This window comes from Mytilus californianus, unplaced genomic scaffold (genome assembly GCF_021869535.1).
Source record: "Mytilus californianus isolate M0D057914Y unplaced genomic scaffold, xbMytCali1.0.p SCAF_8, whole genome shotgun sequence".
Taxonomy (NCBI): Eukaryota; Metazoa; Mollusca; class Bivalvia; order Mytilida; family Mytilidae; genus Mytilus; species Mytilus californianus.
This window is the reverse complement of record NW_026262734.1, coordinates 26,791,137-26,813,313: the sequence shown is the minus strand read 5'-3', so window position 1 is coordinate 26,813,313 and position 22,177 is coordinate 26,791,137. Positions and strand designations below refer to the sequence as shown.

The 22,177-nt window shown below is 32.6% G+C and overlaps 2 protein-coding genes across 3 annotated transcripts in view; both read right to left on the bottom strand.

Annotated features, from left to right (window-relative positions):
* The window catches only part of LOC127711242 (major facilitator superfamily domain-containing protein 12-like), a 256,747-nt gene that overhangs the window by 149,749 nt on the left and 84,821 nt on the right, over positions 1-22,177 (bottom strand). The window lies entirely within an intron of this gene.
* Positions 1-22,177, bottom strand: part of LOC127711240 (uncharacterized) — an 80,402-nt gene that overhangs the window by 35,147 nt on the left and 23,078 nt on the right. For both annotated transcript variants that reach the window (XM_052217230.1, XM_052217231.1), the window contains 2 exons: positions 20,525-20,628; positions 1,896-2,210 (listed from right to left, as the gene is read on the bottom strand). In XM_052217230.1, the coding sequence (XP_052073190.1) occupies positions 1,896-2,210; positions 20,525-20,627 (418 nt within the window). In that variant the 5' untranslated portion in view covers position 20,628. The remainder of the gene's footprint in view (positions 1-1,895; positions 2,211-20,524; positions 20,629-22,177) is intronic.

Genomic DNA, 22,177 nt, shown 5'->3' with positions numbered 1-22,177 from the left:
CACTATATTGATTTCTTTAGATTAAACCAATGAAGCCGATATTTTAAAGATAAATAAATATCATTCTCACTATTGCGCAATGTCAATTTATAAAAATTGAAGATAGTGCTGTAGCTGTAATTGGAATCGATATATTGACTTAAACTGCAGTATGTTGATATTTTCAAATTATATTGGTATGTACTTTTTTGCAATTTTATCGTGACCTTTAAATCTAGATTTTGAGAAAATAACACAAATGAAGGTACTAAGAATCTTGTTTAATGTTTATGTGTTAGCCTTCGTGTTTGTTGTTTTAAACATGAAACATTAAAGACGAAATTTCCTCATTCAGGTTTCACAGTGGTTGTACCCTTTACAATCCTTTCAGAAAAGAAAAAAAAAAATGCGGCATAACAAATAGATTTCGATTAATTTACAAAAAAAAATTTCATAAAAAAGTACCTTTTATACTTTTATTATAAAAAGTTTTCATACATTTACGGGATTTCGCCCTGTCAATTTTTAGAGTGGCAGTCTTACCAATTCAATAAATTAAAATATAAATCAAAATATTATTGTTATAAATATGCACATTCACGGTTCTACAATCTGTCGTTACCTATAGTTGGGCATTGCACAAGGTCATGTTTTACTTTGACTGTTAATGACTGCGAGTACTATCAGATATGTTCTTAGTGTCTTATTTGTTGTGTAGGACGTATAAATTCCCTGCCACGTCCGGTATGTGTTTTTGTTAGTTGTTTTTGGCTTTGTATCGATCTGATGAGGTAAGCCTTATCAACTGATTTTCAGTTTGTTCTAATGTCGTACTGTTGTACCACTGTCCAAGGTTAGGGGAGGGTTTGGCGCCAGCAAACATGTCTAACCCCGCCACATTCTATATGTGTCTGTCCCAAGTCAGAAGCCTGTAATTAAGTGGTTGTCGTTGATTGTTGTTTCTAATATTTGTTTTTTCGTTTTTTTTATTGATTTCTCCTTTTCTCTCCTGGTCGACCCATTTTGCATTACCTACTTGTTAGATGTGATGTTTTATTTGTTTATTTTTATGCAGGGCTAGCAAGTTTTTTGGACCTATGTTTATTCGTATTATCGAACGGTCATGTCAGATGTCTAAACTGACAAATGTTACTGTTAAGCGTATCCCACCCTTTGTTTCTACATCCTTTATACTTTCGCAAAAAAAAAGAGGTTAAAGTGCATAGTAAACTAACACCACAAAATACCCAAAAGATTATTGAAATTCAAGCTTTCAAGAAAAATCAGAGAGAAAATGAAAATGTATAAAGAAAATTATTTGCACGTGCATTCATACCGTATAAATCAAATATATAGGTTCTATGGATGTGGTCTAAACAATCCCACATCAAAACACGACATAGTGATGTTAGCAAAAGGAACAAAGCATTATGAAAAAAAACGATGTCTGAATTCTAATACTTATACATTTGCATCGAGTAAATGTACAACGAATAATTTCCCTCTGAGTGGTACGCTTACAACCATGTAGGAACATTTTATCAAATATGTTGACAAAGTTTATACAAATAGATAATACCCTGTATGGATCAATTATATAAGTATTTGTATTTGAAAATATATCACCAACATTAGAGACTGTAGTGAGATACACGATTTCAAGCCAGGAACATCATCATCGATTGTCTTTACTTATTTCTTAGTATGCTTTATGCATTGCGATTTTCACATCAAGTATTAAATCCTTAGAATCTCTTTACAGTAATTATATTAATTTTGGATCTCAAACGATCCTTTTAAGCTTACTTATAGTGATGGTAACAAAATACTGTCCTTTCACCCCCATCTCTCAATGATCTTTGCTATTCATATTCCCAAAAATTGTTCTACAACAACTACTGGAAATCAAAACTTACCTCCAAAAACTTGAACGGCGATCTGGCGACTTATAACCACTTCTTTGAGACTTTCATATCTAAGTTGATATATACCAGTATCTTCCTTCACTGCCTTATTGATGAAAAGTGATGGTGCTAAAGTTTTACTTTTAGAACCAGCATATTTAATTGTGTTACAAAATGAAATGTTTTTAGCTTCATTGCTACTTCCAATTTTCTGCCAGTACAATCTGAAATCGCATTCCGATTTCTTTTGTATTCTTGCTGATATTTTAATGGTACACCCATGGCCAATTTGAATTGTGCCCTCTGGAATAAGTGTTATAGATGTACCTGAAATTCATTTATAATGTTTTAATTCAAACGTCTGTAAGACTCAATTGATACAATGCTTGAATTGATAACCAGGCAAAAAATATGAAATATCTTTATTCATTATTAAAATTACATCTTTTCGATTTCAATTCCACTTAAACAAATATCAATATTTGTTTTCTTTAGTGCTTCTTTGTTCTACTTCTAAATGTTTTTCACGTTAATACATAGCATCCCCCTTTTTTCTTTGGGTAGAACTGGAGCTCAGAACCCTATTAGTTTTTAAGATAAAATGATTATATACGTTATCTCGTAAAAGGCGTGCTATATATATATATATATATATACAAGTCTTAATTTAAAACAACGTTCAAACCTATGATTGAGTGGATAAAAAAACAGAAAACAATAAACTTGCGGAAAAGATGGTATACCGCAAACAAAAGGTGCAAAAGTTAGTACACCATGTCCGAATTTCGACAATTAATGTCTCTTCAGTAAAGTTAGGAATCGAAACGGTATTTGGAAGGCCATATAATTTACCTCAATTTAGGATAGACTCTTGAATTTTGAAGAGTCGAAATAGGATGAACGGATCATATAAACCCGAAGGCAAATATAATACAAGCCCAAACGAAAAAATATAAACAAGTCTAAATTGAAAACAACGTTCAGAACTATGATTGCGTTGGATAAAAACCGCAATTTTTATACATGTGCATGCAAAACAAATTTCTTGGTAAAGGGGTCTAAATACAGCACAAACAACATTTTCCAAAAGACCAAAAAAGTGACAAAGTATATTTTTACAACACGCATTTGACTAGCAGGTCGACAACGGATGTTCTTAAATCCTGCTGACTGCCATTGGCGATTGCCAAACAAAATGATCATCAGATGTAACAAAATGGATCTTAAATATTAATTTAATATCAAACAGGAAACAATAAACTTCCGGAAAAGATGGTATACCGCAAACAAAAGGTGCAAAAATTAGTACACCATATCCGGATTTCGACAATTAATTTCTCTTCAGTGATGTTAGGAATCGAAACGGTATTTGGAAGGCCATATAATTTACCTCAATTTAGGATATAGTCTTGAATTTTGAAGAGTCGAAATAGGGTGAACGGATCATATCAACCCGAAGGCAAAAATAATGCAAGCCCAAACGAAAAAATATAAAAAAGTTGAAAACAACGTTCAAACCTATGATTGCGTTGGATAAAAACCGCAATTTTTATACATGTGCATGCAAAACAAATTTCTTGGTAAAGGGGTCTAAATACAGCACAAACAACATTTTCCAAAAGTCCAAAAAAGTGACAAAGTATATTTTAACAACACGCGTTTGACAAGCAGGTCGAACAACGGATGTTCTTAAACCCTGCTGACTGCCATTTGCGATTGCCAAATAAAATGATCATCAGATGTAACAAAATGGATCTTAAATATTAATTTAATATGAAACAGAAAACAATAAACTTGCGGAAAAGATGGTATACCGCAAACAAAAGGTGCAAAAATTAGTACACCATATCCGGATTTCGACAATTAATGTCTCCTCAGTGATGTTCGGAATCGAAACGGTATTTGGAAGGCTATATAATTTACCTCAATTTAGGATAGACTCTTGAATTGTGAAGAGTCGAAATAGGATGAACAGATCATATAAACCCAAAGGCAAATATAATACAAACCCGAACGAAAAAATATAAACAAGTCTAAATTGAAAACAACGTTCGAAACTATGATTGCGTTGGTTTAAAACCGCAATTTTTATACATGTGCATGCAAAACAAATGTCTTGGTAAAGGGGTCTAAATACAGCACAAAACAACATTTTCCAAAAGACCAAAAAAGTGACAAAGTATATTTTAACAACACGCATTTGACTAGCAGGTTGAACAACGGATGTTCTTAAACCCTACTGACTGCCATTGGCGATTGCCAAATAAAATGATCATCAGATGTAACAAAATGGATCTTTAATATTAATTTAATATCAAACAGAAAACAATAAACTTGCGGAAAAGATGGTATATCGCAAACAAAAGGTGCAAAAATTAGTACACCATATCCGGATTTCGACAATTAATTTCTCTTCAGTGATGTTCGGAATCGAAACTGTATTTTGAAGGCCATATAATATACCTCAATTTTGGATAGCCTCTTGAATTGTGAAGAGTCGAAATAGGATGAACAGATCATATAAACTCGAAGGGAAATATAATACAAACCCAAACGAAAAAAATATAGACAAGTCTAAATTGAAAACAACGTTCAAACCTATGATTGCGTTGGATAAAAACCGCAATTTTTATACATGTGCATGCAAAACAAATTTCTTGGTAAAGGGGTACAAATACAGCACAAACAACATTTTCCAAAAGACCAAAAAAGTGACAAAGTATATTTTAACAACATGCATTTGACAAGGAGGTCGAACAACGGATGTTCTTAAACCCTGCTGACTGCCATTGGCGATTGCCAAATAAAATGATCATCAGATGTAACAAAATGGATCTTAAATATTAATTTAATATAAAACAGAAAACAATAAACTTGCGGAAAAGATGGTATACCGCAAACAAAAAGGTGCAAAAATTAAGTACACCATATTTGGATTTCGACAATTAATGTCTCTTCAGTGATGTTAGGAATCGAAACGGTATTTGGAAGGCCATATAATTTGCCTCAATTTAGGATAGACTCTTGAATTTTGAAGAGTCGAAATAGGATGAACGGATCATATAAACCCGAAGGCAAATAAAATTCAAGCCCAAACGAAAAAATATAAACAAGTCTAAATTGAAAACAACGTTCAAACCTATGATTGCGTTGGATAAAAACTGCAATTTTTATACATGTGCATGCAAAACAAATTTCTTGGTAAAGGGGTTTAAATACAGCACAAAAAACATTTTCCAAAAGACCAAAAAAGTGACAAAGTATATTTTTACAACACGCATTTGACTAGCAGGTCGAACAACGGATGTTGTTAAACCCTGCTGACTGCCATTGGCGATTGCCAAATAAAATGATCACCAGATGTAACAAAATGGATCTTTAATATTAATTTAATTTCAAACAGAAAACAATAAACTTGCGGAAAAGATGGTATACCGCAAACAAAAGGTGCAAAAATTAGTACACCATATCCGGATTTCGACAATTAATGTCTCTTCAGTGATGTTAGGAATCGAAACTGTATTTGGAAGGCCATATAATTTACCTCAATTAAGGATAGCCTCTTGAATTGTGAAGGGTCGAAATAGGATGAACAGATCATATAAACTCGAAGGGAAATATAATACAAACCCAAACGAAAAAAATATAAACAAGTCTAAATTGAAAACAACGTTCAAACCTATGATTGCGTTGGATAAAAACCGCAATTTTTATACATGTGCATGCAAAACAAATTTCTTGGTAAAGGGGTACAAATACAGCACAAACAACATTTTCCAAAAGACCAAAAAAGTAACAAAGTATATTTTAACAACACGCATTTGACTAGCAGGTTGAACAACGGATGTTCTTAAACCCTACTGACTGCCATTGGCGATTGCCAAGTAAAATGATCATCAGATGTAACAAAATGGATCTTAAATATTAATTTAATATAAAACAGAAAACAATAAACTTGCGGAAAAGATGGTATACCGCAAACAAAAAGGTGCAAAAATTAAGTACACCATATTTGGATTTCGACAATTAATGTCTCTTCAGTGATGTTAGGAATCGAAACGGTATTTGGAAGGCCATATAATTTACCTCAATTTAGGATAGACTCTTGAATTTTGAAGAGTCGAAATAGGATGAACGGATCATATAAACCCGAAGGCAAATAAAATTCAAGCCCAAACGAAAAAATATAAACAAGTCTAAATTGAAAACAACGTTCAAACCTATGATTGCGTTGGATAAAAACTGCAATTTTTATACATGTGCATGCAAAACAAATTTCTTGGTAAAGGGGTTTAAATACAGCACAAAAAACATTTTCCAAAAGACCAAAAAAGTGACAAAGTATATTTTTACAACACGCATTTGACTAGCAGGTCGAACAACGGATGTTGTTAAACCCTGCTGACTGCCATTGGCGATTGCCAAATAAAATGATCACCAGATGAAACAAAATGGATCTTAAATATTAATTTAATTTCAAACAGAAAACAATAAACTTGCGGAAAAGATGGTATACCGCAAACAAAAGGTGCAAAAATTAGTACACCATATCCGGATTTCGACAATTAATGTCTCTTCAGTGATGTTAGGAATCGAAACTGTATTTGGAAGGCCATATAATTTACCTCAATTTAGGATAGACTCTTGAATTTTGAAGAGTCGAAATAGGATGAACGGATCATATAAACCCGAAGGCAAATATAATACAAACCCAAACGAAAAAATATAAACAAGTCTAAATTGAAAACAACGTTCAAACCTATGATTGCGTTGGATAAAAACCGCAATTTTTATACATGTGCATGCAAAATAAATTTCTTGGTAAAGGGGTCTAAATACAGCACAAACAGCATTTTCCAAAAGACCAAAACAGTGACAAAGTAAATTTTAACAACACGCATTTGACTAGCAGGTCGAACAACGGATGTTCTTCATCCCTGCTGACTGCCTTTGGCGATTGCCAAATAAAATGATCACCAGGTGTAACAAAATGGATCTTAAATATTAATTTAATATCAAACAGAAAACAATAAACCTGCGGAAAAGATGGTATACCGCAAACAAAAGGTGCAAAAATTAGTACACCATATCCGGATTTCGACAATTAATGTCTCTTCAGTGATGTTAGGAATCGAAACTGTATTTGGAAGGAGTCGAAATAGGATGAACAGATCATATAAACCCGAAGGCAAATATAATACAAACCCAAACGAAAAAATATTAACAAGTCTAAATTGAAAACAACGTTCAAACCTATAATTGCGTTGGATAAAAGCCGGAATTTTTATACATGTGCATGCAAAACAAATTTCTTGGTAAATGAGTCTAAATACAGCACAAACAACATTTTCCAAAAGACCAAAAAAAGTGACAAAGTATATTTTAACAACACGCATTTGACTAACAGGTCGAACAACGGATGTTCTTAAACCCTGCTGACTGCCATTGGCGATTGCCAAATAAAATGATCACCAGATGTAACAAAATGGATCTTAAATATTAATTTATATATAACTTTCATGTTAAGAATCGGTCTATTTTTCGTTGTTTTCAACAGCAACTCAAGACCTTGTGAAAATTCGGGAGTCGTCTTGCAATGTTGGTACCAGTAGACCTGAACATTCTGTGTATTTTTATCCTGACATATTATGTTATCTATTTTGATTTCATATGTGATTAGGTCATTCGATGATTGGTCATCGTGGATAACCGGAGGATATTGTAGCTACAAAAATGGAACATATCTATGTTCATCTGTGACACAGATATTCCTTAACGGAAAACCAAATCATGAGGGCGTCTGTACAACTTTTGAAGGGAGCTTTGGTCAGCCATAAATGTAAGTGCATGTAAAAGACAAGACATTCAAAAATAAATAGTGGTTAATTTAAAGTTGAAAAAGTTATTGCTAAACAAGACAGCTTTGTATAGGTCAAATAGTATATTTCAAACACTGTTTTACAGAAATTTATTTCAAAGGTCTCAGGAATGATGTATGTTGCCAGAATGGTATGCTACATATTCACAACAATATTTTTATTTCATTTATAAGAAAAAAGATAGTACAACGGAGTAAAGGGTCTAGAGCACCAAATGTTTAAATTGACATAATTGCTAACTAAACTTAACCTTTGTTTTCATTACTTTTTTTCAAAGCTAGAGGTTACATATATCAGTGAAATTATTGTTCAGAATATAAAACACTTATGACTTTATGCTGCTTGCCTCAGTATTTGTAATGCTGTGCATGTAATTCTTCTACACGTTTTATTTCATTTTTAAGAATGTTGCAAACTTCTATTGCGTTTCTTTCTTTATTTGATCTTAATAAACCGAGAAGGCTGATTAATTGATTTATTGCTGGTATTCAACGCCATTTTATGCACGCTTTGCTATGTCATGGCGGCCAAATTTTGTTGTTGACGCCGGAGCAGTCAGGATCCTACTTCCTCAAAATTATCTCACCATTACGCCACCTATTTTGTTCAATCGTGAAAATGGAAGCCATTGTAGGGTTAACGCGCTACTAGCAATTACAATGTAAGCATCATCTAATGTACTTTTTGTCAACTTAAAACTACTGTCGGATGGGTTGTCCGAGGGAATTTACGAAACTTAAAAAAAAACACTAACAAATTGGAATTAAATATTTTGTGGAAGGAGAGACTGTACACTGACACTTAATCATGATATTATCAGTTCTTTGTAAAAAAATAACGCGGTGTATTGTTCACATTGTATTGTTATTTCAAGTCATATTGTACTTCATAGGGGCAGGAGCGCTAAGGGCAATGTGTGGCCTACAAACATATTAAAGGCATATGATAGTTTTGATCCCACGGTAAATTTTTGACGAAAGTTTGCATACAAGCTGTTTTTCACCTATTCATTTCAAATATGTAATAAAAAATATACCTTCATGTGCTACTTTTAGAAATACATGGGGTCGAAATTTCAGACATTTACTGGAAATTTCGGTTTCTTGGACATTTCTATCCTTTGGAAAATAAAGGCAACAGTAGTATACCGGTGTTTAAAAGTCATAAATCGATTGAGAGAAAACAAATCCGGGTTACAAACTAAAACCGAGGGAAACACATCAACTATAAGAGGAAAACAAAGGATCAACAGGAACACTGAAGTGCAACAAAAACAAACGCCAACATACATAGAAACAAACTATTTGCTAACAACTGCCATATTCCTTACTTGGTACAGGACATTTTAAGAAAAAATGGTGGGTTGAACCTGGTTTTATGGCTAGCCAAACCTCCCGTTTATATGACAATATTAAAAAATATCGCTAAAATGACAACACTACGTGACAGATATACAGCACAAACACACGAAAGAACACTCATCACAGGGAAACGCACAAACAAATAATATAATAATAGTCGACACAACATGCAAACCACAGAACAACAACGAACATCTTCCATCAAAGACAGACACCACAGGACATCAGAAACAGTGACGCACTTACGTAACGAACATGCAATCTCGAACTTTATACAATTATTTTCACAATACCAGTCCAAACAATTTTCATGACAATGATGGTATTGAAAGGCAATTTTATAATTATTTGGACTACAAACGATAAGACATAACACATTATTAACCGAAACCATAACAGAAATATCAAAAGAAAGACATACTTAACGCTTTTGTTTCAAAAGATAAACGCATGCTGATTTTTGTAAAAGCATATCTGGAGTATCTTCTCTACATAAGTGTGCTTTGAATTTGTGTAACAATTCTTTGGAAATTATTCATTTTTATCACATTTTCATGATTTTAGTCAAAGAACGACATTTTCTGCTGTATACTATCTTAAAAAATTCTTAAAAAATTTCATCGGTAATTTGTTCATAAAAATTGGCACAAAGAATCTTCATACATAATCAAACCAAATATCATTTTTAAAAAGAGGTGTCCATGAACTCGTTTTCAAGTTAAATAAGTCTAAATGATAAAACTTAGTCGAAATTGCATCTTTTCACAATTTGACGTCGTGAAAAATAACATTTTATGTTAGCAACGTCATTATGTTCTCTGTAACTGTATCGTATGCCCTTAAGTATCAAGTATTACAACACTAGGTGTTTTAGCTTAAAAATAATCGGCAAGTATGAGCTAAATTTTAGGTGTAAGATCTTTCAAATTCAATTATCGTGAAGATTTACAGAGAGTTTGAAGTATAAAGATAGCAAAATTCCAATTTAAAAAAAAAACGAAAAATTTGCATATTTCCGCACCTATTTGTTATTTTGAAAACTAAACGCATGCAAGTACCCCACAGATATCAACATGAAAGTTGTTGTTTATATAGACACACATTGTGATAAATTTCGAAGTTGGTACATGTACTTGCATGCGCTCTGTATTTGCGAGTAAAAAAATATGCCAAAAAATAAAACACGTGTACATGGACTTTCTTTTAAAAGATAATCCTATATTTCATCCAAATCTTCAGAAGTGTACTGCTATTGATTAATTGTCTTCCGGTACTCTAATTCAACGACAGCTTTTTCGTATGCAGTGACCTCTCGTTAGAAATTCGTCAACCGCACAGTGCAAGTACCTGCAGGGAAACCGTGGTAAAAGGAAAGGTATACACAGTACGTAGAAAGAAGATAATGTTAATTGATTCTGAAAGAAAATTTCTAATACGCCAAATCATTTAACAACTGTTATTGTAAATGCTTATTTTAAAATAAATGCATATAGAAATACATAGAGAATATTAAAAAACAAAATACACATCGCTTCATCATCTGACTTACTTTCACGTGTTCAGTGTTCAGTGTTCTGTGTTGAATGTTTATCAAGGACACGATTGGTAAATGTCGACACCAAACCCAAAAAAGTTATAAGCATCCAAAGTTTTCGATAAAAAATCAACGAAACACGTTATGGATTCGTTATAAATGTAAAAAAGAAAAATGCACCGAGGACTTTAATTAGTTAAGTACATATGCATGCATTGGTTCAATAATTTTCATAACATTATGATTACAAGAAATTCGTTTCATATAACTTTTAAGATTTATTTTAATAAACTGTTTATTTGGAGATATGTACTGCATGCATGTAATTTTGATAGTATAATGCAAATATTGAAATCAAATCAACATTTTAACACGTAAACTAGGCAAAATGGTCAAAGTCAATGAACCATAACTGAATAAACTGACAACGCCATGGCTAAAAAAGAAAAAGAAAAAGACCAGCAGACAAACAACAGTACACAAAACATAACAAAGAAAACTAAAGACTGATAAACACAAACCCCATCAAAAACTGGGGTGATCTCATGTGCTCCGGAAAAATAAGCAGATCCTGCTCGAAATGTGGCACCCGTCATGTAAGTACAAACCCGGTGATAAGTTTAATTCGGGGAAAATGAGACGGGATTGAAGTTGGAATGTTGCTACATAGAAATGGAAAGTTCACAATTTGGAAGCTGAAAAAATCTCTTTTGTCGTAAAGTTTTGTTTTCAACCGACCCTCATTGTCAGGATGACTTAACTTTATCTTATTGTATCTTTTATTTCAAGTTCGACGGGATAGATGCGTTCAACATAGTCACCAATTTTTTAATTATTTAGTGAGAGAACATCATTTATATAGCAAAAAGTAAAGCCATGCAAATATAAAAATAAGAAGATGAGATATGATTGCCAATGAGACAACTCTCCAAAAGAGACCAAAATGACATAGAAATTCATAACTAACTATAGGTCACCACACGGCCATCAACAATGAGCATAACCCTTACCGCATAGTCAGCTATAAAAGGTCCCGAAAAGACAAATGTAAAATAATTCAAACGAGAAAACTAACCGCCTGATTTATGTACAAAGTAATAAAAGAAAAATAAATATGATATACAGCAGCAAACGACAATCACTGAATTACAGGCTCCTGATTTGGGACAGGCACATTCAGAATGTGGCGGGGTTAAACTAGTTTGAATGCGCCAACCCTCCCTTAACCTGGGATATTAGTGTAACAGTAAAAAATAAGAACACACTATAAAAATCAGTTGAAAAGGCATTAACTCACTAGATCGATACAAGCAGAAATACATCTAACAAAAATACAGACCGGATGTGGCAGGGTATTTATACATCCCCACAACAAAAAAGACATTGTACAGATATGAGAGCACTCGCAGTTACTGACAGCTAGTTCAAAGCCAATAACAACTAATATGAAAATCATGCATCTTAGACAAATATATCAATCAATGCACATCCAACATCCAATGGATTTAAAAGTTTACTTTTAAATATTTTAAGGAAAATAAAAAAAACCACTTTCGATAGAATGGTTTTTTAAACTAGTATCTCGATTGTTTGTAAAACAATTGAAAGGTCTTTCCTGTAAAAATCTGATGTTTTCGTAATGCACTCTTTACGACCTTCCATTTGATAGGCACTACGAAAACGTCTTACACTTTTCACTTTTTGCACTTAATGACCCCATCCACCTAAATTATCTAGATCGGATGTATGATATTTGTAATGTAGACTGAATGACCTTTCATTTGATATGCATGATAACATCATCTTCTAGAAAGTTTGATTTTTGCACTTAATAACCCCATCCAACTCATTTTTGGAGGACAGGAATTAGATATTTGAAATGTACACATTATGACCTTTCATTTGATATACGACAACCTTACCTTAGAAGACAATTTATATTTTGCACTCAATGACCCCACCTAACCCATTTTTGGGGGACGTCAGTTTGATATTTGAAATGTACGCTTTATGGACTTTCATTTGAAATGCGACAACATAACCATCTTAGAAGTTTGAATTTTTTGCACTTATTGACCCCACCCTTCCCACTGAGATGAAAAAGGGGTTTAAATTTTTCATTTTTGAGTAGAGCTCATTTAGACGTTCAATTTGATATACTAAATGATCCCATTTGGCAAAGTTCCAAAAATGATGCAATATCAACTGTAAAAATAGAACTTATGAAACTTACAAAGTCAATGTAAAACATGAAAATTTCAAATTGATTTTTTTTTGTAATAAGTCAAACATTTAATTATGTTAAACTCTTCAATTTCTAAAAATTTCAGGTGGTAAGCTGTTGTTATTTCGGAAATACATGCCTCCGCTCTCAAAATTTTAAGAGAACATCATTTATATAGCAAAAAGTAAAGCCATGCAAATATAAAAATAAGAAGATGAGATATGATTGCCAATGAGACAACTCTCCAAAAGAGACCAAAATGACATAGAAATTCATAACTAACTATAGGTCACCACACGGCCATCAACAATGAGCATAACCCTTACCGCATAGTCAGCTATAAAAGGTCCCGAAAAGACAAATGTAAAATAATTCAAACGAGAAAACTAACCGCCTGATTTATGTACAAAGTAATAAAAGAAAAATAAATATGATATACAGCAGCAAACGACAATCACTGAATTACAGGCTCCTGATTTGGGACAGGCACATTCAGAATGTGGCGGGGTTAAACTAGTTTGAATGCGCCAACCCTCCCTTAACCTGGGATATTAGTGTAACAGTAAAAAATAAGAACACACTATAAAAATCAGTTGAAAAGGCATTAACTCACTAGATCGATACAAGCAGAAATACATCTAACAAAAATACAGACCGGATGTGGCAGGGTATTTATACATCCCCACAACAAAAAAGACATTGTACAGATATGAGAGCACTCGCAGTTACTGACAGCTAGTTCAAAGCCAATAACAACTAATATGAAAATCATGCATCTTAGACAAATATATCAATCAATGCACATCCAACATCCAATGGATTTAAAAGTTTACTTTTAAATATTTTAAGGAAAATAAAAAAAACCACTTTCGATAGAATGGTTTTTTAAACTAGTATCTCGATTGTTTGTAAAACAATTGAAAGGTCTTTCCTGTAAAAATCTGATGTTTTCGTAATGCACTCTTTACGACCTTCCATTTGATAGGCACTACGAAAACGTCTTACACTTTTCACTTTTTGCACTTAATGACCCCATCCACCTAAATTATCTAGATCGGATGTATGATATTTGTAATGTAGACTGAATGACCTTTCATTTGATATGCATGATAACATCATCTTCTAGAAAGTTTGATTTTTGCACTTAATAACCCCATCCAACTCATTTTTGGAGGACAGGAATTAGATATTTGAAATGTACACATTATGACCTTTCATTTGATATACGACAACCTTACCTTAGAAGACAATTTATATTTTGCACTCAATGACCCCACCTAACCCATTTTTGGGGGACGTCAGTTTGATATTTGAAATGTACGCTTTATGGACTTTCATTTGAAATGCGACAACATAACCATCTTAGAAGTTTGAATTTTTTGCACTTATTGACCCCACCCTTCCCACTGAGATGAAAAAGGGGTTTAAATTTTTCATTTTTGAGTAGAGCTCATTTAGACGTTCAATTTGATATACTAAATGATCCCATTTGGCAAAGTTCCAAAAATGATGCAATATCAACTGTAAAAATAGAACTTATGAAACTTACAAAGTCAATGTAAAACATGAAAATTTCAAATTGATTTTTTTTTGTAATAAGTCAAACATTTAATTATGTTAAACTCTTCAATTTCTAAAAATTTCAGGTGGTAAGCTGTTGTTATTTCGGAAATACATGCCTCCGCTCTCAAAATTTTAAACTGCATTTTCTCTAAAACGACAACAGATATCTCAAAACTGATAAGTGATAAATGATCAACAGTTGAAGTATAACATTGTAGAAAAAAATTGGACAATTCCAAAGTTAATCAAGGTCACAATGAATAATCAAATATATCATGCAATACCAAACTTAAGAACCGGAAGTCGTAGAGACATTGGACTACCACTATTCAACTCAGGACCACTTGACCTTCAAATGTCACAAGGTCAAGGTCATAGTACACTTTGAAGGTCAAGGTAAAATTTCATCATGACCTTGACATTGACATCAAATTGAAGGTATTGAAATACTGATTAATTTTGCAATTTATAATAGGTTGATATCTGTTACCTTTTAAAAGAAATACGCAAAATACTATACTTTTAAGAATTATCTCGTCGTAACTTTTGAACGGATGGTCGGCAATTTTTAGGCTATATGTATAAAATGTAGAGCTCTTCGAGAGGAACATTTTATACAGTGTATGTGTGCAGCGATCTCATATGGTTTTTTTAATATGTAAGCTTTTTTTGCACTTGGTGACCTTTGACCTTGGTTCAAATGAAAGGTCAAATGAACTTAAGATTGTTGGTGAAGGTCCCAAGTCTGTACGACTTCCGGTTCTTGAAATACAACTTTTCAAAAAATGTGTAAAATAATTCCAGGGAAAAAACTCATATAAGGGTTGATAACAAAAAAATTGTATATGTTTATTTACATTGCCATCTGTTCCTGTACATGTTGCCGTTTTTAAATCTATTCTATCTGTTATATTTTTAAAGAAAAATGCAAATAAAAGAAATTGCTTCAAGGGGATAAAACTCTTAATAAGGGTATAATGAAATCCTTCGTGTCCTCATATGGAAATACATCATGATAAGATCTACCTATTGTCCACATAAAGTCATGATATCTTTAAAAACAACGAAGGGGGGGGGGGGGGGGGGGGGGGGGGGGGGCATGTCGAAAAAAAAACAATAAAAGGGAGATAACTTCTAAAGGGGATAATGAAATCCTACACAGCCTCATCTGGTAACACTTCATGATAAGGTGTATATATGGTCCAAATTTGGTCTTGATATCTCCAATAGAAATTGAGGAAGGACATGTCAAAAAAGTGCTGGAAGAAAAAAAAAACATTAGAAAAACAAGAAGGTCTTTCCTAAAGGAGTGGAAAGACCTTAAAAATACACATATCTTTTATAAGACCTAGCATTGGATATGCCGATGTTATCTGGGGTTAAGGAAATAAGACTTTAATGAATAGACTCGAAAACATCCAGCTTTATGAATAGACTCGAAAACATCTAGTTGGACGATGCTCGTATAGTTACAGGGGGGCGAAACTCACAAGTTATATAAAGAACCCCAATGGGAGAAACTTTCGGATCGAAGAAGCAACCATAAATTAATTAATTGTTTTATGAAATTGTTAATGATAAAACCCCAAAGTATTTGCAAGAATTATTGCCTGGTTTTGTCAGTGGTCGACATGATTACAGTTCAAGATAAAGAAATATTCTATTAGAGGTGAAAACCCGTACAAAACTTTATTCAGATCAGATTATTATCTTCCGTCATCCATCAAATTATGGAATCAGTTACCCTTAAGTGAAAAAAACTGTGAATCTCTTTCTGTATTTAAGAAACATATTCGTAATCAAAACGATCGAGTCCCTTTATACTATTATGCTGGATGTCGAAAACATTAAATTCTTCACGCGCGATTACGAATGTACAGTAGTTGTCTGAACTGTCACATATTTCCAAGAAATTTTGTTTCTTCTCTACAATGTCGCTATGGTGACTTGAAAACTAACTCGCATGTTTTGAAAATTATTTCGCCTATTATATGCGGACAGAAGACAAAAAATTATAATGTCATTTAAAAGTATAGAATTAACTGTACTAATTCGGCAGTTCCGGGATACGGTTTTAGTTGAATCTGTCATGTGACTTCCATCACCACGTGACCAAAATGTAGGCATCGTCACTTCCAACACATGTTGAGCAAACGGATGAAAAAATTTGATTTTATACTGCACAAAATATTTGGGAAATTAAAATCTAACAAGATGGTCACCCTACCTCATTCGTACGGGAATTAAGAGATAACTGTATTGCATTTGAAGCTTTGCGGACGTCCATCGGTAGTTTTACTGTCGCAAATTTAGTTTACCTGGCGACGCGTAGCGGAGACAGGTAAACGGGTATTTGCGACAGTAAAACTACCGATGGACGTCCGCAAAGCTTCAAATACAATACAGTTATCTCTATTCTTATGCAAAACAAGTACATATTTCAATTTCAATCTTTATTTCAGTGTAAAATTTTCATTAAAGAAAATTCCGCGAAAAGATGGTATCTTCTTTGGCCCCTAAACTAAATTAATACCTCTATGTAAGTGAAACAAATTATGTGGTATGGGCTTTGCTCATTGTTGAAGGCTGTATAGTGACCTATAGTTGTAATTATTTCTGTGTCATTTGGTCTCTTGAGGAGAGTTGTCTCATTGGCAATCATACCACATCTTCTTTTTCATATGTGTTCAGTGCAAAATACAAAAAAAAAATGGACTATTCAATAAAAATTGATATCTAAGACAGGAAATATTGGGGTTTGTCAATGAAATATCAACCCGATAAAAATAGCCAAAATATATATTGATTAAGCCGGCATCAACAGCATGCAGACAAATGTAAAAGGAGATATGGGGTAAAGATCAGTATGATGGCAGTTGTTTTCTCAAATGTGGATCCAGGATTTTGAATCTAGATAAAGTGATGCCCCCCCCACTCCACTCTGAAGTAACTGTATTAAAACAAAGTCAATGTAGGACTTTCTTTGAGATATTATTGTGTCTGGGAGACACAATTGATGCCCCCGTAGATGCAAAGTGTTATTTTAAAATAACTATAACATTTAACCGCTTATACCCCAAAAATGACAATGTTCAACTATCTCCCAAAAGAGCAAATATTAATAAAAATCAAAACCCTGACCACATGCACACCATCAATATATGTACAAACAGACATCAAAGTGAAAACTTCATAGGATTCTAACTGTAGGAGGAGTTGTGCTGAATAACTGTATATATATATATACCCATAATGGGACGGACGGACAGACAGACCGGGGTAAAATAATATGCCCCCCCCCCCAACTTTCAGTTGCAGGGGCATAAAAAGGGGTCATCAGGCCCCAAACTTGACAAAGTTTTGAGAGTAATAAAAAAATCTGGACTAACCATAAATGTAGCTCCATAAGGGCCATAAAGGAGGAACCCAGGCACCCCACTCCTAAATCTGTCTCTGATATTAAACATTGTTTAATAATATGTTTCCGAATATTTTATAAAAAGACTTGAAAGATTATGTTAGAAAACATTTTTATAATTATATTTCGTAAAACATTAAAAGATTTTTTTTAATGATTTTTTGAGAATATGAAGATTATTAAAACATTTTGTTAAAAAATATTTTTTGAACTTTTTCAAAATATTTTATCCTGCAGAAAGGAATTTTTATATGTTTTTAAATGTTTCAGGGATATTTGATTAACAAACACATTCAAATCATTTATAAGACATTTTACAAACATTGTCGTCAAAATTCAGTAACATTTTAATGATGTTTTAAAAGTATCATGAAAATGTTTTGAAAACATTTTTAACACCATACATTTTTGCATGATTTTGATATTTTTCTACAATATTTTTTCAACATTTTTCTATTTTTGTTGACCAGTGCTAACTGGGAAAGCAGTGGTGAAACAGCACCACATTAGAACAAATAATAAAATCAATTGCATGTAAACCCATTTCATCTTTTATGCATATTTATTTACAATGTATTTTTATGAAATTAGAAAGAACACAGTAAACATAGATAATTCTGGAACCAAGTTGAATTAGAAGTTTCCACGTGGAATTACATGTTTCAGATTTTTTATTCCCCTGCCACCACAGCGAAGGATGGGCATTAAGTTTTACCCTTGTGTAACATTTAGACAATACAAGGACTCTTTTAATGTGAATTCGGTTGGACGACACTTTTCTATCACAAACTACTTCCTTCTGATCTAGTTGGAATTTCCCTTTCAGAAAAGTTTGTGTGTTAATATAAGGAACTGTCTTGACTAGTAAATAAATCCTGTTCCATAATTCCACTATTTGCCATTTGTTGTCACCTTTGTCAAATTTTTTTTTACATCTGGTACTGACAGAAGTATTGACCCTCGCACTTGCAGCCACTTGGATTTTAACCATGAATTCATTTCAAACATAAAGATGTATCCCATCCATCACTTCATGGTTGGGTAAAAAGTCTGTTATCCATGATGGCTTCTAAAATATTAAAACAGGAAACCACAAAGCATCATGTTATTTAATAAACTGCAGGTTCAGAAATTTTTCTTATCATTCATAAAGGACAAGCGTTTAATGCGGGGATGTGTGTGATGTTTTTTTCTCACAAAAAATACTCTTGATTTCCAACTTTGAAGAATTAAAAAAAAATGTTCTGACAGCTTTTGCCATAAGTTTAATGTAAAGTCCTTAGAAAATTCAGACTTTATTGCGACAAACAAATAAAAAAATTATGCTCATGTGTACCATGGTTTTTTTTAGAATGCTATATAGGGATTGTCATATTTCCCAATATATTTAGTTCTCTTCCTTTCATGCATTGTTTTGTCAGGGAAATATATTTCACTTGCTATAATTAAGTGCACAACATAATTATTATTTCTTATTTACAATGCAAACAAAGGTAAAAGGGTGAAAAAATGTGAAGACTAGGAAAAAACTTACAAAGTGTGAGGGTATATTTGAAGAATAAAATACATCCCTTTGTCATCCCCCTATTTTAATAAATAATAACCTGTCAAATTATTGGGCTGTTTAATCGAGAAAAAATAAAACAAAGAGGTTTAATAATGTACTAAATAAAAGAAAAATATAAATACATAATAACCTAATCCTGTTGTTATATAATCTCCTGGCATGACATGGTTATCAGCTGGTTATGGCAAACTTGTCGAATTTTCCGCCGGGTTTCCCTAGATATTTTTGATGGGTGGATCAACTCTCTTGATGCCTTCTCTCCATTTCAAAAGAATTTCATGGTCTTTTAGGAATCTGTGGTCCCCCTTTAGAATAATTGCAGTAGGGGACACAACAATTTTGAAGCTTAGTTTGGTGAAATTAGCGAGTGTCGATTGTGGTTACTAATGTAAACATGTGCAACGTAATGCGATTCAAGCGTCCAAGTGATTAAAACGTTTCCGACAACCACTTATGGAACACCAGCGACGTCTACAGGAAGAAATATTACGAATGATCCCTATTTAAATTGTGACGTCAATCACGTGCAGTCTATGAACTATTTGAATTAGAATATGGCTTTGCTTCCAAAGCGAAAGAAGAACTTCATATTAGAAATACAATTCAACAAGGAGACAGGTGGTATTAGCACTTGTTGCTTGTTTCTGAATCCTTTTTGCCACAATATGAATTAATAGTGTATAGGATGTATTTAATTCCTAATAAATTATTGTTTACACAAAGTTTTTGGAAATGCTCTACATTTATGTATATCTTAAAAGGAAGACCAATAAAGATATCTGCAAAAATTGCATTTTGTATTTTACAAAAAAATCTTCTTGAACTATTTGATAATACATGTATATGATAAAAATCGGATGCATCATCGGATATATCATAAACCTATGAATGGTGAAGTTGTTCTAAAGGATCTTAGTATTTGAAAAATGTTTACGACGCAAGACGATCGACCATTCTCGAAAGTACTACGAAAGAACCAAGTTGCCCTTTAAGCCAAATTAGCCAAAAACTGCTTTTTTCGGTTACATATAAATAAATGAAAGAAAAAAATATGTAGCGATGTGAATTTTTAGCCACCGATTAATATTTATTTACCAGTAATAGTCCATTTCACCAATCGATATAAAGATACCAATAAAGCTAGTCCAATTATGCAAGTGGAGATGGCTAAAGTAATATCTTCTATTTCAAGTACCATTCTACAAAAGTTAAATAAAAAATATTTGCTATGTTTAAACAGTATGGCAAAATCTTAAAATAAAACTATTTGGCCCTGAAGTAAACACCTTTCTTTATTTTTTTGAAATGACAAACTTGTTTAAACCGGGCAGCATGTTGTAAGTCAGTAGACTGTTATTTAGTTGTATTCGTTGGTCTGTCATATTTTTGTTCGTCCTTTGTTTTGTAATTAATCACGCCGTTGCTTTTACATTTTTGAATTAGGTTACATATTTTTGCTGTCGAGGTCTTTTGTAGATGACAATAGTGTATGAGTTTTTCGAATTGCTAAATGTTTGACGGTGACCTATAGTTGATTCATTCACGTTCATGTGGACAATGTTAAATACGTGTTCCATTGGCACCAAATGGCATTAATGAAAAAGTGTAGTTCATATAGCGCAGTGCAAACCACAGCAACTGGAAGTGTTATTTTCTTTTTTGATGCACACATACGCCTTAATTTGCGTTAACTTTGATATTTGAGAATTATGCAAGTGTGGTGCCCTTTCTAATTTTATTACATTTTGAATGTTTTCTTGGCAAGTCAGCATTTATTGATAAGATTAATTTTACATCATACTGATGAAGGATATCAGCTATCCGAAATAGATGTTGATATTTGTATTTCCTTTTTCCTTTTTTAATTTTGTTGTTGTTGTACACTTTCATGGCGTATATTTATTTTATTTATTGTGTACAACATGAACAATATCGTTTTTTTCATAACGATCCAACTCCCTCCTTTTAGATACACACATGTATATATATAATACGCACAAAAAGTGTACAAAACAACACCAATTTTAAAAAAAGAAAACAATAAATATAAGTCTATAAATATTTCGGATAACAGATATCCTTCATCGGTATGTTGTAAAATTAATCTGATCAATAAATGCTGATTTGCCTCGAAAACACCTACAACGTAATCAAATTAGATTAATTATGATATAATTATATATATATTAATAATGATGATGTAAAATGAATCATATCAATCTATTCTGATTTAACTTAAACAGTCTTTAACGTTATAAAAATAAAAAACCAAACCACGCTTGTATAATTCTAAAATTTCAAATAAAATTGAGAATGGAAATGGGGAATGAGTCAAAGAGACAACAACTCGACCAAAGTGGAGCAGAAAACAGCCCAAGGCCACCAATTGGTCTTCAATACGATTTACATTTTTAATTATATATATCTGAACATGAGTTGTTTATAATTTTTTTAATATATATGTTTATTTAAGCAAATTTCAATCCTTTGAAAAAGAGAGAAAGAAGATACCGTAGGGACATTCGAAAACCACAAGTCCAATAAACACAGGCACTACTATAGCAAAAAAAAAAAAAAAAAAAAAAAAAACGACGACAAGACAAACAACAATATCAAAAACACAACATAGAAAACTAAAGACTGGGTAATACAAAAAGTCTAAACAGTTGGAAAGTCCAGAGTGCATTATGTTAAACTTGTCGATATTACAAATATGAAAAATTCTTACATTAAAATTAAATATTTTTC